This window comes from Leptodactylus fuscus, chromosome 10 (assembly GCF_031893055.1).
Source record: "Leptodactylus fuscus isolate aLepFus1 chromosome 10, aLepFus1.hap2, whole genome shotgun sequence".
In the NCBI taxonomy this organism is placed as follows: domain Eukaryota; kingdom Metazoa; phylum Chordata; class Amphibia; order Anura; family Leptodactylidae; genus Leptodactylus; species Leptodactylus fuscus.
In genome coordinates this window covers 52,484,741-52,502,082 of record NC_134274.1, presented here as the reverse complement: position 1 = coordinate 52,502,082, position 17,342 = coordinate 52,484,741, and the positions used below count along the sequence as shown (strand labels likewise).

General features: G+C 41.1%; 1 protein-coding gene across 5 annotated transcripts in view; it reads right to left on the bottom strand.

Moving 5' to 3' along the window:
• Positions 1–7,165: 7,165 nt before the first annotated feature.
• Positions 7,166–17,342, bottom strand: part of FBXL15 (F-box and leucine rich repeat protein 15) — a 28,388-nt gene continuing 18,211 nt past the window's right edge. For all 5 annotated transcript variants that reach the window (XM_075288289.1, XM_075288290.1, XM_075288291.1 and 2 more), the window contains exons 4-5: positions 14,542–15,044; positions 7,166–7,873 (exon numbers count right to left, since the gene is read on the bottom strand). In XM_075288289.1, the coding sequence (XP_075144390.1) occupies positions 7,684–7,873; positions 14,542–15,044 (693 nt within the window). In that variant the 3' untranslated portion in view covers positions 7,166–7,683. The remainder of the gene's footprint in view (positions 7,874–14,541; positions 15,045–17,342) is intronic.

The following is a 17,342-nucleotide window of genomic DNA, read 5'->3' as shown; positions in this document are numbered from 1 at the left end:
GTCTCACTTTCCCAGCAATTCTTTTATTAGACTGGAAATGGAGTATAATTGTAATTTATTACTACATATAAAGAAAAGTGTCTTTAAGATACACAAATGATCCAGCATCATTGGAAATTCTAAGTTCGTGATGGCCAATGGCAAACTGTCAGGCTGCATTTTTCTGCTGGGAATCCCAGTGTACGGCACGATTGGCCTACTTTGCGCTACACTTTTTTTTTTTCTTTGTGCTTTTTCCATCTTGTTTTCCGTGTTACTGGTGGGATCATTTGTGTAAATATTCCTGTGTACGACTGAACAGCCATAATATTCTGGCCAATCAAAATCTTACTCGTGTACAACAAACTTTACTATACTGTATAAACCTTTGTAAAGTAGGACTATGTTATTTACATGAAATCCTTTAATCTTTCCATTCCAGAAGCTCCCGATTTTCAGTGCATCTCCCTTGTATTATACTGTTTGCTATGGGCAGGTTGTTTTTATTAATGCTATTTTTAAGAGCTTTTTAATTTTTATTGTATTGTACTGGATACTAACTAGACATATGACATGTCTGCTTCAATGGCATGTGCTAGTAATGTGTCACTGCCAACTTTACCGGGCACCCTTTTATTATAGTTTCACATCAAGGAATGTTGAAATGAATTTGTTAGTTTGATAATCCTAATGTGAATCTGCATGCTTACTTACAGTCACTGCGTGCTTGTGATTCCAGTGCATGGAAATTTTCCAGCATGTGTAATGAGTATAAGTACTTGATCTCATTTTCATCAGTATTTCATGGAACAGAGAGGATAATGTTTACAGATAAAGTGTAGGCATATGAACATATATATATATATATATATATATATATATATATATATATATATATATATATATATACACTGTACAGAACAAAAGTTTGGACACACCTTCTCATTCAAAGAGTTTTCTGTATTTTCATGACTATGAAAATTGTAGATTTACACTGAAGGCATCAAAAATATGAATTAACACATATGGAATTATATACTTAATAAAAAAGTGTGAAACAACTGAAAATATGTCTTATATTCTAGATTCTTCAAAGTAGCCACCTTTTGCTTTGATTCCTGCTTTGCACACTCTTGGTATTCTCTTGATGAGCTTCAAGATGTAGTCACCTGAAATGGTTTTCACTTCACAGGTGTGCCCTGTCAGGTTTAATAAGTGGGATTTCTTGCCTTATAAATGGGGTTGGAACCATCAGTTGTGTTGTGCAGAAGTCAGGTGGATACACAGCTGATAGTCCTACTGAATACACTGTTAGAATTTGTATTATGGCAACAAAAAAGCAGCTAAGAAAAATGAGTGACCATCATTACTTTAAGAAATGAAGGTCAGTCAGTCCAAAAAATGGGGAAAACTTTGAAAGTTTCCCCAAGTGCAGTTGCAAAAACCATCAAGCGCTACAAAGAAACTGGTTCACATAAGGACCGCCCCAGGAAAGGAAGACCAAGAGTCACCTCTGCTGCGGAGGATAAGTTCATGGTGGCCTCAGAAATTGCAGGTTAACAGCAGCTCAGATTAGAGACCAGGTCAATGCCACACAGAGTTCTAGCAGCAGACACATCTCTACAACAACTGTTAAGAGGAGACTTTGTGCAGCAGGCCTTCATGGTAAAATAGCTGCTAGAAAACCACTGCTAAGTACAGGCAACAAGCAGAAGAGACATGTTTGGGCTAAAGAACACAAAGAATGGACATTACACCAATGGAAATCTGTGCTTTGGTTAAATTTGAGATCTTTGGTTCCAACCACTGTGTCTTTGTGCGAGTTCAGAAAAGGTGAACGGATGGACCCTATGTGCCTGGTTCCCGCTGTGAAGCATGGAGGAGGAGGTGTGAGGGTGTGGGGGTGTTTTGCTGGTGACACTGTTGGGGATTTATTCAAAATTGAAGGCATACTGAACCAGCATGGCTACCACAGCTTCTTGCAGCAGCATGCTATTCCATCCAGTTTGCGTTTAGTTGTACCATCATTTATTTCACAACAGGAAAATGACCTCAAACACACCTCCAAGCTGTGTAAGGGCTATTTGACCAAGAAGGAGAGTGATGGGGTGCTACGCCAGATGACCTGGCCTCCACAATCACCAGACCTGAACCCAATCGAGATGGTTTGGGGTGAGCTGGACGGCAGAGTGAAGGCAAAAGGGCCAACAAGTGCTAAGCATCTCTGGGAACTCCTTCACGACTGTTGGAAGACCATTTCCGGTGACTGCCTCTTAAAGCTCATCAAGAGAATGCCAAGAGTGTGCAAAGCAGTAATCAAAGCAAAAAGTGGCTACTTTGAAGAATCTAGAATATAAGACATATTTTCAGTTGTTTCACACTTTTTTGTTAAGTATATAATTCCACATGTGTGTTCATAGTTTTGATGCCTTCAGTGTGAATCTACAATTTTCATAGTCATGAAAATACAGAAAACTCTTTGAATGAGAAGGTGTGTCCAAACTATTGGTCTGTACTGTATATATACTGCTTTTGTTCATCCTTATCTATTGTACGGAGGGTTTTTGCATCTTAATGTAATTTCTATCGGAGTTGCTTTATTACAGTGCTAGTTGACTTGTTGATGTCAATTACAAAGTGACTGAGCGTGTAATTACTTGAACATTTAAAGAAATAAATACTTTTTCCCCTTTATTGTATCTTTAATTTTAGAAATTAATCCCTTCCCAACATTTGCCATACTAATACAGTGGAAGTCGAATCTTTAAATATGGTGCATACTCAGAAGCAGAGTGGGTGCTATAACCATGCGGGTCTCCGCTGTATTACACAGCAGAGACCTGGCAGTAATGGCCACAATTACAGTTCTTGCTGATCGCGAAAATGTTGTCCTGTTATGGTCCCCAATCGACCCTCCAGTAGCCCCCTCTTGTATCTTTACCGTTAGAAGAACCAAGAGCTATGATAATCCTATGACAGCCAGGAGTCTTATGAAGGCTCCCAGGCCTGTTATAGGTATAAAGCTATTGAGGCTTGACTGTTATAGTTATAGCTATCCACATAGTTATACTCAAACAGCTTTCTAGAGCAGTGTCCCTTTAATGGTACATTCACACAACTGAATTTGAATATGGACTTGAAGTTGCCAACCCCCTCAAAATCTTGTCCAAAAAACGATCCTTTAGACCCCACTGCGGAAAGCTGAAGCTAATCGTGTGCTTTCTGCCATGGGGTTGCACATGATTGGCTTCATATACCATGGCGATAATCTAGTGTAAGGCCTCACAGCGCAATTTCTGCAGATATTCTGACTCATTAAATCTGCCTGCAAAAACTCTATGAACACATCCTGATACCCCCATAAAAGAGTCTGCACTGAGCCACTATTGACTTATTTTATTCATGTAGTCGGTGGTAGAGATCTATTGTTAGTTTAAGTTCTGTTACTCTTTAATCCTGTGTGTGTTAAAGCTCAAGATATTCGGATATTTGTGATAGATATGTAGTAATTGACATTGCCATCCAGTAGGTTATCTACGTCTATGGAAAAATACTATAGAGCAACTTTATTAAGACTGGAATATTGAATGTCACTTTTCATAAATGGCCTCTTCATAAATCTATCGGAGGTCCCTGTGCCAGAATGGAAATCTACATCAGGTAGGAACTAGTTTAGATTTCCATTGTAACTCACTGCAGGAAACTGGTGTGAGTTTTAGTAGATAGATTGAGCCCAAGTGCCCCTGCAATACCCACATTACCAGAATGGTAGGTGTGGATCAGGGCTTGAGGCCATGTGCCAAACATATGCCTCTATATCATCCCTCTAAGCTAGTTTTTTAGTGTTGGGAGGATGATAAATTCCACCCCCCTATGTATCTGAAATCACGTCCCTGTTGACATGGCAGGGATTAAGCCCAAGTTGTGCCACACTGAGAAATTTAGGATATCAACCACTGTGCCCCATCAGACAATAATCTATCTCTTTGATGGCAACCTTCCCCAAATAACCACTTAACCCTGCCCCAAAAATGGGATTCAGCAGAGGCAGTAATGCGAATATAGCCTTATTCATTTTAAAGAGACATGTGTTTACTGAAAATAATCTATTGTTTGTCAAGTTTATATTCTAAAACTAACATGATTCTTCTGATTTTTCGTGTTACTGTGTTTAAAATCCTGTGTTCACACAGAGCATTGACCGCCATAGTAGGCTGACACATAACTAATGTTGAGATCACATCTCAGTAATTAACTCATTATTAGATAATATTACAATGACAGATGATAACGCCTCTATGATAAAGCTAAAGGTAGATAACACAGTAAATTCTTGTCTTTCAAATTTTGTGCTTGTTCCTAGGCCTTCTAATGCTTTTGCGAGGTTCACATTAGCGTTTGGCTCTCTATCATTTGGGTCTGCATGGGGACTCGAAATACAAAGAGCAGTTACTCGCGGGCCCTGTAATGGAATCCACCCAGTATAAAACCGGAGAGAAAAGTACTTTTCTCCTTGACAATTTTAGGTGGAATCTACAACTCAGATGTGCATCTCGCCGTACATCTGCTTTTCAGACCTGCAGATTTTCTTCACATTCCAATCAGTGCTATCAGACTGTAGGGATTCGCCCTTTGAGAAGGAATGGTAACATGTCAGTTTATTCATATATTTCGGGTGGTGAGTTCTAAAATGAATTTAAAGGGATTCTACCATTAAAATCGAATTTTTCCTCGTTGACACTTAGGCATAGCCTTAAGAAAGGCTATTCTTCTCTTACCTTTAGAGGTCTTCTCCGCGCCGCCATTCGGTATAATCCCGGTTTTCGTCGGTATAGAAATGAGTTCTCTCGCAGCACTAGGGGTGGGCCTTAGCGCTCAACAGCACTGGGGGTGTTCCCAATGCTGCGAGAGAACTCTCCTGCCCCGCCTCTTCACGTGGCTTTTTCCAGCGCGGTGATCAAACTTCTAGGCCTCGGGCAGAGCCGACTGCACATGCCCGTGGCCACGTGAAAAATGGCCGCTTACACAGTAAATAAGCGGCCATTTTCTTGTGGCCTGTGGGCATGCGCTGTCAGCCAACAATTTCCTTGAATAGCTGTTACCCTTGGTAATAGCAAACTTTTTGCTTAGTTTTTTTCCCTGTATACCATCCTATTTCATAGGTTTATTAGAAACAAATGTGTCCTACTTACTCACTGTAGACCTCTAAGCTTTATATAATCCAGTTGTTTGCTACAATATTTGTTGATTTCATTCCTTTTAGACTGGAGAACTGAAATAATTGCATTTACATTACTAGCACCGAATATAGATAGGAAGGATCTACAGCTTATCATCCTGACCGAGAAGAGGATTCTGGTGGTTATAGTAACAGGTATGATTCTCAATGCCCTAATATTATATTACTTGTCGTCAATTCTGCAGCACATCCTGCTCGGCCATATTTATATAACAATGATATTTCTGGCGCTAATGTTTGTGTATACTGTCTTTTATTTATACAACTGTGGTGTTCAATAAATTGTAGATTAGATTATTTGATGACTATTGCTATGGGTTTGATTTTTTTTTTTTTTTTTTTTTACATTTTCTCAATTATTATGTGAATGTATCAGAATTTCTAATAGAAGTATCTTCAACTGAAAACCAGTTCCTTACATATGAATGGGGTGGTTTCTGTAGTAAGTACATGGGTTTTCTGAAAACCTTATTCAGATGAATGGAAGAAATGTGCTACATGTGAATTCATCCTTAGATTACGTGTCTTACCTGCATTGATGTGATTCTATCAACCTTTCAGGTATCCTTGACAGCAATGCAGTGATATTCTTGCGTTGCAACCAAAGTGATAGGGATTGTGAGAGGTAAAAATACAGCACTTTATTCTAATATAATACACACAGAGTTAACTTGAACTTTTGCAATTGGTTACACTGCCGTGGCCTGATAGCTTATAACGGAAGGCAAGAAAAACCAATGAAAAGTTATTGTAAAAACATTTTTAAAGTACTTTTCATTTGGTTTTTGCTGTCTTCTGTGATAAGATGTCACGCTGCAGCAGTTTAAGCAATTGTAGACGTTCGTATCAACCCTGCTATATCTGTATGTTACCACTGCAAAACCTCTTTAGGCCGGGGCCCCACCTTGCAAAAACGACATGATTTGGCTGTGGCAGAAATAACGCAGCATTTTTACAGTACCTGCAAAGTGGATAGGATTCTGGCTAAACCCATCCACACACTGCAGAAAAATATCAGTAAGTGGAAATGCTGCGAGTTCAAAAACTGTTGCGTTTCTGTAAATCGCAGCATGTCATTTATACCTACGGAAACTTTGACGGTTTCTGTATAGGTATAATAAGGACATAATTTTTTTTTATTGTTGTTGAAAGTCAACTGTATGTGCCTGGGTGCCAGACATATTGGTGTCTTTAGTTTAGTTTCCAGTGTTTCTATACTGTCAAAAGGACGGCTCTTACAGCTTAGTGTTATCGCTGACTTCAGCATACTGTTGGCTTTCCAGTAGTATATAAGACCATTGGGCACAAGAGGATGTGAAAGTTTCCTCTATAAAGGAAGTCTATAAAGTGATTTGATGGGCCCTGTTCATAGCAATTGCTCTGGGTTTACCCTGCTGAGCCTACCCAACTCTTCCTATCAGCATGGCTCTTGCTTGTTTGGACCTGTGCAGTCTCAGTGCTGTTCTGTACAGAATATGGCTGCAGTGCATTGCATTAGTTAGAGTGCACCTCATACTATGCAACAGCCTCCTATGTCGGCATCAACTGGTGACAAAAACATCAATCTTTTTCAATCTTCCCCAATCTGTGCAAAAAATCTGCACTGCAAATTGATCAATATTGTGTATTTTACATCTGCAGTGTATCAAATTTTGCAGATTTTGCAATGCCTATGGTGAAATCTGCTGCAGTTATGCATGAAATCCAGAATAAAGACGGCACATTTTAGTGCATGCAGTGTATATGTCCTGTCTGGATCTAACTCCACTTAAACTGGAAAATTTCAGATGGTCTAGTGCCACGTGCCCAGATTATACTTTCATCTGGTCCTATATTTCTGGTCTTCCAGTTTATACAGTGGGCTACTTTGGTAGCTGATCTCATACAACTTATTGAATATACATGGTTTAGTTTAGCAATGTAAAATGCAAACACCCGGCCTCAGAATTCACATAATCCTTTCATTTATTAACTCTAATTTAATGTAATCATTGAACACAAAACATTTCCACCACTCTGTCTATCCATATTCATAATCTAGCCTGATAGTCTAGTCTGCAGCCTAGCCACGCTTCGGTCGCTGCATGAAGTTAGCTGGAGTGAATGATACTGTGTAAATATGTCTTCTCCTGCTCTGCAGTAATAAATAACGCCATCGGTGGTGTCACCGGCGGGGCAGTCTGCTGTTCCCTGCTCTGTAAAAGGTCAACAAATCAAAGATCTTGATGTGCTAATAATCACTATCAACCTCCTGTTGAATTATGGCAGTAAATCTCGGCTGCCTCCAGCCACAAAGTAATGTTCTCCGTCCTCACAGCACCTTTTAAAATCTTTACTGCTGCTGTAAAGTTTGGCTTCAGACTGTATGCCAGTGTGGGGGTGTTATGGGTCATGCCTGCTGGGTTTCTGGGATTTTGGCAGTGGTGGAAAATGAGATAATGGGTGGCCTTGTGTTGAAGATATTGCTAAATTTGAAGATTAATAAATGGTGCAAATCCAACAACGTCCTGCAAGAGAACCAATGCTCTTTGTAAGGGGGGCTCCACGTCCAAAGTAACGTCTCTCTTCCTCAAGATTCCTAGGCTAGATTCTGTCACGTTATGGCAATGCTTTACTTTGAGGGATTTCAGCTTGGCACAGTACTCCGCAAGAGTCCTAGAGAAAGAAAGAAGAGGATTTAATCAAACTGAAAACAATAGGAACCATTTCTGGTGAAAAAACCTGCCGGATTAATATCAGCTTAACACAATGACATTGTCAGAGGTATATGGAGTCTCCTAGCTTTCCCCCCAATGGCAGACATCATCAGGCCGTTAAACATACCCGATCCTTTGGTTTTCAAGAGACAACCTGCTGCCCTCATACGGGCTCACAGTTTAATATCCCAGTCTTGGTCATGTAGACATTAGTCCATGAAGCAGGTTTCCTGATAGTTAATTTCATTTTTGTTCAAAGGGTTAGAATGGCGCAAAAACCCCCAAAAACAAACTAGTACTTCCCTACCACCGTTTATTGGGTCCCTACTGGTCCCTGTTAGAACACAGGAAATGGCTATTCTACCAATCTGTGGCTGTAGCGGTGACCGGTAATGGTCAGTGTTTGAGCATATTGTATTTCATGACAATGACTCAATGTATAAAGTAATAGTGGAACAGGTTATATAGACCGCTGTCCTTACATGCCAGATGATCTTTGCTGTGTCTACCTGCACCACAACTAAGGCCTGGCTCACATCTGCAATTAGTATTCTGTTCAGGGAGTGCGTTTGGGGATCCCCAGAAAGGAATACTGAATGCATTTTAAAGTGGTGAGCAGTGAAAGCACACAGACCCCATAGACTATAATGGGGTCTGTGTATTTTCCGTGCGGTGTCTGCACAAGTCATGCAAAAAGTAGTGCTTGAAGTACTTTTCTCTCTGCATGATTCATGCGGTAAACACACACACCCCATTATAGTCTATAGGGTCTGTGTGAAACATACTAAACAGAAACACAGATAGGTCGGGTTCGCCTGTAATGCCTTTATTCTCCTTTAAAATGTCTTCCTCCGTTGCAGAGATATTCATTTATTTCACAATATGCAATTGTTCAGTCTGGATCGCTGAGGGCGGCTCCATCGCTACAAACTGCTATATAGTACAGGCGATGACTAGAAACTTTGTGATATACTTTATTAAAGAAAAGCATACTCAGGAAATGACCTATTCTTTCAATCACATTTTTATATTAAACATATTTTTGAAGAATTTTTGGCAATGTTTTTACATTTTCATGTTATCTAGATTTAAAAAATCCTAAAAATCTTGCCGTTAAGTCTAATAGTTTATGACTTGCTGCCTTTCACAAGCAAAATGAACCTATTGCCTTCTGTGGCAGAGTGTTGTAGGCATGCTCTGTGACCTGTGCAGAGAGGGAAGTAGAGATTTGGCTTAGGGGTTAGAAGTCAGAACTGCAGGATTTTTAAGATTTTGTTTTAAAAAAAAATAAAAACATGGGGAATAAAAAAATAAAACCTCACCAAAAATTCTTTAAAATTATGGTTAACATGATTTAAAAAGAAAATGTTCAATTTTTTCACTTATTTGCCGCCTCTTGCCAAGGATCAAACCTATACAATAAAAGTCTATGGAGAGAGTAAAAGTAGGAATCTGAGGGTTCCTCAAGGCATGGACATCTGCAATATATAGAGACTGTTTTCTTTCACATCACTTATGACATCCCGCTTTCTCCAGGCAGAAATGACTCATTTTATCCTGTAGCTGGCCTCATATTTTTCCTCCTTTCTCCCGCCTCTGTTGTCTGTCCGTGACCATGTGATGTACAGTCTATGGTCATGTGATGTATATCGCAGGTTCATGTGACTGACACACAGGTGCACAGCTCGTTATGGTCACAGCACAGTATTAAGACATCTGCCTGGTAACAAGCTGTACACCTGTGTGTCCATCACATGACCATGGACTGTATGTCACATGACCATGGACTGATTTTTTTTTTTCCACTGGGAGTAAGCAGAATGAATGACAATAAACAGAGATCTAGAAACTGTGAGGAATGGATACAGAAAGTATATTGGAGAATTGTATAACTTTTCATTACACAAACAATAACCTTTGACTCTCAATCTTACCCCCTCGTTCACATCTGCGTTCAGTATTCCGTTTTGGAAGTTCGCATGGGGACCCCCTGAACGGAATACCAAACGCAACTGCAAGCGGTGTGAAGTAAAAGCACACAGACCTCATAGACTATAATGGGATCCATGTGCTTGCTGCATGCTGCCCGCACAAATCATGCAGACAGCAAAGTACCGTATTTTCCGGACTATAAGGCGCACATAAAATACTTCGATTTCCTCAGAAATCGAAAGTGCGCCTTATAGTCCGGTGCGCCTTACATAAGGCTTGAAGCGGCGGCCGCCGGCAAAGTCTCCATGCCGCTTCCATACATTGCAATGGGAGCGCGCTATTCAAATAGTATTCGCGCTCTCATTGTAATGTATGGAAGCGGCATGCAGACTTTGCCGGCGGCCGCTGCTTAAAGAGATTCTACTAGAGATGAGCGAGTACTGTTCGGATCAGCCGATCCGAACAGTACTCGCTCAACTCTAGATTCTACCATTAAAAGAACTTCTTCCCCCTAACCACGTCGGAATAGCCTTAAAAAGGCTATTCGTCTCTTACCTTTCCCATAGCCAGCGCCGCCTTCTCCCTGAGCTGTGTTCGCGCCTTCCGTGTCGTCTTCTTTGGGCCTCATGGATGACGCATGCGCAGTCGGCTCTGGCTGCGAGAGCCTGTTAGAGCCGACTGCGCATGCGTCATCCATGAGGCCCAAAGAAGACAGAGACGGAGCTGCGGAAGAAGGCGGCGCTGGCTATGGTAAAAAGGTAAGGAGATTATTCCGACGTGATCAAGAAGGAAGTTCTTTTAAAGGTAGAATCCCTTTAATTCCTCGCGTGCCGAGCGCTTCCATTCATTTTAATGGAAGCGTGCCATTGAAATGAATAGAAGCGGCTGGCACGTGGGGGGTTAAGCGGCCGCCAGCAAAGTCTGCCGGCCGCCGCTTTCAATCATATAAGGCGCACCGGACAGCGCTGCGCCTTGTAGTCCGGTGCGCCTTATATATGGACCTAGGCAGGACTATAAGGCGCTCATGGGTAATGCGCCTTATAGTCCGGTGCGCCTTATAGTCCGCAAAATACGGTAGATTGTGAACTACTTTCCTGTCCGCATGATCCCTGCGGAGATCTTGCGGCAATCACACGGACCCCATTATAGTCTACGGGGTCCGTGTGCTTTCACTGAAACAACGCTTGCAGTTGCGTTCGGTATTCCATTTGGGGGGGTCCTCATGCGAACTCCCCCGGACAGAATCCAAACGCAGATGTGAACAAGGCCTAAGTCTTAAACTGGACAATCTCTGTAAGTCATTTTTACATCTCTACATTTAATCGCTTGTCTTTAGAGATATCTATAATGCGGTCTAGATATTTTCCCACAGCTTCTTTAACGTGTTGTTGTTTCCCAACATTATTAGTAACTGTCCAGTATGGGTTCTCCTTGTGAAATACTTTGAGGATTGTCATGGCATGTACCATATTCTCAGCTGACTTCTATAGCTCATTGTCATACGACGCCCACAAGTAGATTCTCTTATGAATGCTACTCTTGTTCTCACCGCTGCATTTTATGGAGGGGGATGGGGACTGATCTAGGGAGGATCTCATGCATCTGTACATCAAACCAAACTTCAATACTTCAAACTTTTTAGTATTAGGAAGCTCGGCCTTTATGACAAACGCTGTATTTGTTTTACAGATCCTGTTATAACAAACATCATTGGAATATGTCAATGATGATTCCCAAGTGATCAAAACTCAACACCTTAATATAGTCTCCAAGCTCTAAATAAGTTATCAGTGTAAATGTATAAAATATTAATAAATATTCTCCTGGAGAGGAACGCCGGATGTTAAACCCACAGTCCTTGTGATTACTTATTTAATGGTTTCCCAAAACTGCCTGGTAAGCAAACACAGAAGAAAGAACTTGCCTCCAGCTCCGAGTATTGTCACTGGGCAGCATTCACACACGGTATTGCTGCGAGAAATAAACTGCTTCAAACGTGTTACACAGCAATTAAATGCATTTCAGCAGGTGGCTCGTGGCAGTCTTGTGTATTATACAGCTGTAATACTAGAGATGCTGAATTATACTTACAGGCTGCCCTACTTAATGGAGTTCTGTGAAAGTCCTATTTACATGGCAATGTTACAACACTATTAGGCTTCTTTCATACGGAGTAACACTCCGCTCATTCTGACACGTAAACACTTGTCAGAGTGAGCGCAGTAAAACAGAATCCCATTGACTTCAATGGGTGCCGGCTTACGCGCACTACCCATTGAACTCAATGGGAGGCTTATTTTTATTTTTTACCTATTGCTTTCAATGTGGTCCGCGCATACCATGAGTTCAATGGGTAGCAAGCGCAAGACTGAACCCATTGAAGTCAATGGGATTCTTTTTTACATCGCACACTCTGACAATGTTTACGTGTCAGAATGAGCGGAGTGTTACTCCGTGTGAAAGCAGCCTTACACCAAAGAAGTATATAAACTCATAGGTCATAGGCAACGTATTGTAAGCGACCATTTTCTTGTGGCCTGGAGGCATGCGAAGTCGGCTGCCCGAGGCCTAGGAGTTTGAAGCCACCGCCGGAAGAACATGCAAAGAGAGCCCGTTCCTGAAGAAGATGGAGGCGACGCTGGAGAATTCTCTCTCAGCATTGGGGATGCCCCCAGTGCTGTTTGAGTGCTGGGGCCCGTCCCCAGTGCTGTGAGAGAACACATTTGCATACCGACGAAAAGCAGGATCTAAAGACATCTAAAGGTAGAAGAAGAATAGCCTTTCTTAAGGCTATTCCGACATGTTAGGGACAAAAAATTAGTTTTAATGATAGGATCCTTTTAAATAAAGGCACCTATGCAGTAGTGAGGAGATATTGGACATGTCCCTATGCCTTGCTTCTGTGATATGGACATGAAACTGGATGCTTTAGTATTCCATCAGTATCTTCTCTTTATTTACGTTCATTGGTTTTATTTTATATTAAGCAAAAACAAATCTGTTTTTGCACAATAGAAAATTTCAATAGATGTAAATACTGATGCATATATCTTTTATTCTCTGTCTTTATGGGCATTTTCTATCCACAGAACAGATGAAACTAGTAATATAATGATACTCATATGTAACTCTACTGCCACTAGGTGTCTCCCTCCTTCTCAAATGCTGTTCGCTCCTTGTTTCTAGGGTTAGCCTACCTTTAGAAACCAAAAATCTCAAATTGGGAACATAGGAAGTGGAAGGGTAAAGAGGCAGGTCTCTTCTCCCAGCCTTTGCATGTTTTCTCACAGCTTTTCCTGCCTGTAATCTGCACAGTGGGTTGGATCCAGTAGGTGGCGCTGCCTCTGCTCTGGGAGTGTTAGCTGTCTGGTCTGGTTGTCCCGACCACTAGCCCATCACTGCTAACACAACTAAAGTCTCTGCACTTTTTGGTGTTGCAGTATTGAAAAAGAGGCTAACTATGTCTCTCCTATATGTAACCCTAACCCACCTGGTTACACATGGATATAGCAGGTGGAGCCTCATACTAACAGTCACCCTAAAGCTACCTACTGGATCCATGGCATACCGGAACGCAGGGTCTGAATCATTTCGCAGCTCAGTGTGTGTGTGTATATTGAGAGTCTCTGTACTTCTGACTAGCAGCTTGTGTTATTGCTGATGGGATGTTAGTCATAGACTGCAAGTAGCGTTCCTAACTGTGTTCTCAGGGATCTTTCTAGCTACATTGGAAGTTGTATCTAGAGTCCAGTGTCCCTGGATCTCCTGCAGTATGTTCACATGGGATTTTCTCAGCTATTTGTTTGCTATTTTTACAGTTACTTCTGGCAGAAGTACCAGAACCTCTGACATGGGTCTCCTTTTGGAGACTACTAGTTAGTAGTGAGAAATACAGTCCATGTGTCGGCTGTATTTCCTGGCCCAAATGTGGCCATGATCTTACAGCATGAGAGTGAATTATGATACTGTGGTCCTCAGAACCACCACAACCATACTGTCCTGCACTGACAGCAAGTAAGCGCAGTAATACTGAAGTTTATAATGTCATATATGACTATGATGCTGTGAGTTCACAGGAGCGGAGGTCATATTGGAAAATATGACGGATAGATGTACTATATTTCTCAGCCAAAATAGGGCCGTGAGAGAGGGCACCAAATGTAGGTAGTCTTTTAGGCCAGGCAAGGTAGAATTGTGTTATTAGGTGGCCTGTGACGAAAGATAACTAAGTGACTGGATAAGAAGTTTGTATGAAGTACATAACAACTGAAATACAGCCTTGCCTGCAACTAATCAATCACAGACTAACTAAGGCTACATTCACACTACCACTATTAATGTCCGTTGCTGTCTTCTGTTGACTCCAATGTAAACCACATTGCAGATGCTGTCTGTCATGTTTGTTTACTCTTGTCCTGCATGCACAACTTTTTCTTAAGTCGGAAAAGTAAAAAACATGACGGAAGAAAGCTTGGGGTAAATGCAGACGGATGCCCAACAGAGCGGACTCCATCTGTCATTTAATGTCTATCACTCTCATGTGACGGATAACGGTAGTGTGAACCCATCCTTACACCATTTACATTCTAGTAGCTTTTGATGGATCTTGTATAAATATTGCAGATGTCAGTAAAGTATAATACAATATGTATTGTATAAATACAATCTAAAATACAATACTATATGCATGCTTACCTAATGGATTCATTCTTGACACGCAGACATCCAGTCAAGTCAAAGTGCTCTAAATCTCGACAATTTTTAGCAGTCTCCTCCACGGCAATATCGCTAATGTTTGCATTGACCGCTAGTGAGAGAGATTTGATCTGCTTGCTTTTCTGCACCAAGTAACTTATTGCATCATCCTTCAGCTGACGACAAGCTGTCAGGTCCACAGCCTCCAAGTATTTACAGTGATCTGCCAGGCTGCGCAGGGACAGGCAATCCACCCATTCACAGTGGCCCAAGCAGATATTCCGTAAGTGGGGGCAGCTGAGAGAGATGGCTACCAAGGACTGACGGCTCAGCTGGACACAGCTATTCAGATTGATATGAAGGAGATGATGGTTCTGTCCAATGATTGGAAGTAGCTCCTTATCTGTTAACCAGTCAGAACAACTTCGTAGGTCAAGTCTCTGTAATACTGAATTGTGTCTAAGCATGCTAGAAAAAGCACTTTTTGGTAACTGTGAGCCGAGCTGTCAGGACAAAAAAAAAAGGTCAGACATATCTACAAAGACAGTTGCATATAACATGATATAATTATTTTATTCACTTCCATAGCACCAACATACTGTGCAACACTGTACAAACATTGTAAAGCAATTGCAAACATTGTAAATTGTAAAGCCGTACATGCCTGCAGTACAAATAATAATAAAAAAAAGTTTTATACTCGCCATGCCACTATACATAGGGTGAAGCCAGGGTGTACGTCTTTGGCTTCACTGCAGATCTGCGCTGGCGTTGCGAGCACCCGAGATGAATCCAATGAGACTCATCAGTTTAAAGGTTTGTTTGTCATTTTAATGCAGGTACAGATGGCTATAAAAATGGCAATCTGGGACGCTAAGGGTTAGTTCACTCGTAAATAACGTGTGGCTTATTTTGCCACCGGGAAAAAAAAGCTTCCTATTTAGGAAGCTTTTTTTTTACCTTGCCAAGCTTTTTTTGGAGTGTTTTTTTTTTTTTTTTTTTTTTTTGTGAAAACAGCTTAAAAAAAAAGCCAGGCTGTTTTCCCCTCCTGTAAAGTGAATGGGCTGAAAAAACAGCTAGCGGGTTTTTCCGTGCGTTTTTTTGCAAAAAAAGCATCACTTATCTTTGCAAAAAAACGTGCGTTTTTCGCCTCCCATTCACTTCTATTGCTTTCTTCAGGCAGAAAATGCCTGAAGAAAGGTCATGTCACTTCTTTTTCTGCTAGCAGAAAAAAAAAAAGCTAGCTATTCACATAGGGCTCCATTGTAAAGGGGCTGATATTGAAGCGAAATACGCTGTCAAAATCAGCTTCTTTGCCCCCCATGTGAACTAGCCCTAAACCCTCCTGCCTATAAAGACCTGTGGATGGTTTATGTCCCAAATCAACCTTTAACTCAGGTGATGAAGCAGTCACAGTCTGCAGTAACTACAGAATACCTCTCGCATGTCTACTTTCTGGGACCCCAGATTTTGCAGGTGGTAGGACTGCCTTGGCAAAGACTATATATTTTAAAATCAGATTGATAGACATCCCAGTATAACTTGTCATCTCCTGATAAGATTATTCTGAGTTTAGGGGTCCAGTGAGTGTTTCTACTCTGTAAAGGATGTTATGTAGGTGTTCCTGGGTGGATGGTCACTGAGTAGAACACCTACTGGTCTCCTAAGCCAATGGGCAGAGATATAAATGACTTTATATAGACTACTCTAGAACCTGCATTTTCATGTGACACATTCCCTATAAAGCAGTTGACACTAAGGGCTGATAAAACATGCATGTTACATTGGTTACAGGTATCATACATGTAAATCATAAGGGGGTATGTATGTACTCCCTCGTGTTACAATAGCCAGTGATATCCCTGTAATCCTGAGATCCATCACACAGTTCCTGTTCATCATGAAAAATATAAGAAAACATATCGCACTGAGCAGCACTTATTGATCAGTCTCATGGATAGTTTCAGAATGTGAGATGCCTTGTTTGGAATTGGATTTCTCTATTATCTAAGTGGCTCTGTCAGCTAGGTAACATCATCTGTCAGCCAGCCATGCCACCTACTGCTCGCTATATAAAAGGTCAATGTCTTGTCTAAGATCTTCATTAAGTCCTTGTGACTACAGACATGATGAATATTAGGCCACATTGCTTATTTCAATTACCTTACTGAATAATTATTGATTGAGAAGAGGAGGAATCCGGGTGAAATTGGATCGATCGCTTCATATCACACAATTGATTCTTTAGTGGGAAGGAAATTCATCATATTCATGATATTATTTCCAAGAAACCTTGAGATAAATTTATCACATGCCTCGGTTTACACTTCTAGAAAATCTGTGATTTATTTTAAGATGTTATTTTTAATGAGTTTCTGTAAACTTTTTCTGAGGGTGATTTGACATACGGTATTTTTCTGAAAAAAATGTTGCTAACGTTTTCCTAGCTAAATTTTTTTTTTTCTTAAACTTTTTGTTTCCCCTCACAAAAAAAGCATGATTGCCGTTCAGAATGAGCGGAGCGTAAACTCCGTGTGAAGGCTCCCTAAGCGTGAGTTCACATAGTGGAAAATAAAGAAGAATTTGAGGCAGGCATGAATTCGAGGCCCAGATGATTGGTGTGGGGGTCTCACATAACAGCATCCGCAGAAAGACTGAGTAGGACACTTAAGGCGGGTTCACACCTGCGCCCGGTCTCCATTTTAGGCAATCCAGATGGGTTTCCGTCTTCTGCCCCGAGAAAGTGGACAGGGGACGGAAACCCAGCAGTCAGTTTTCAAACCCATTCAAGTGAATGGGTT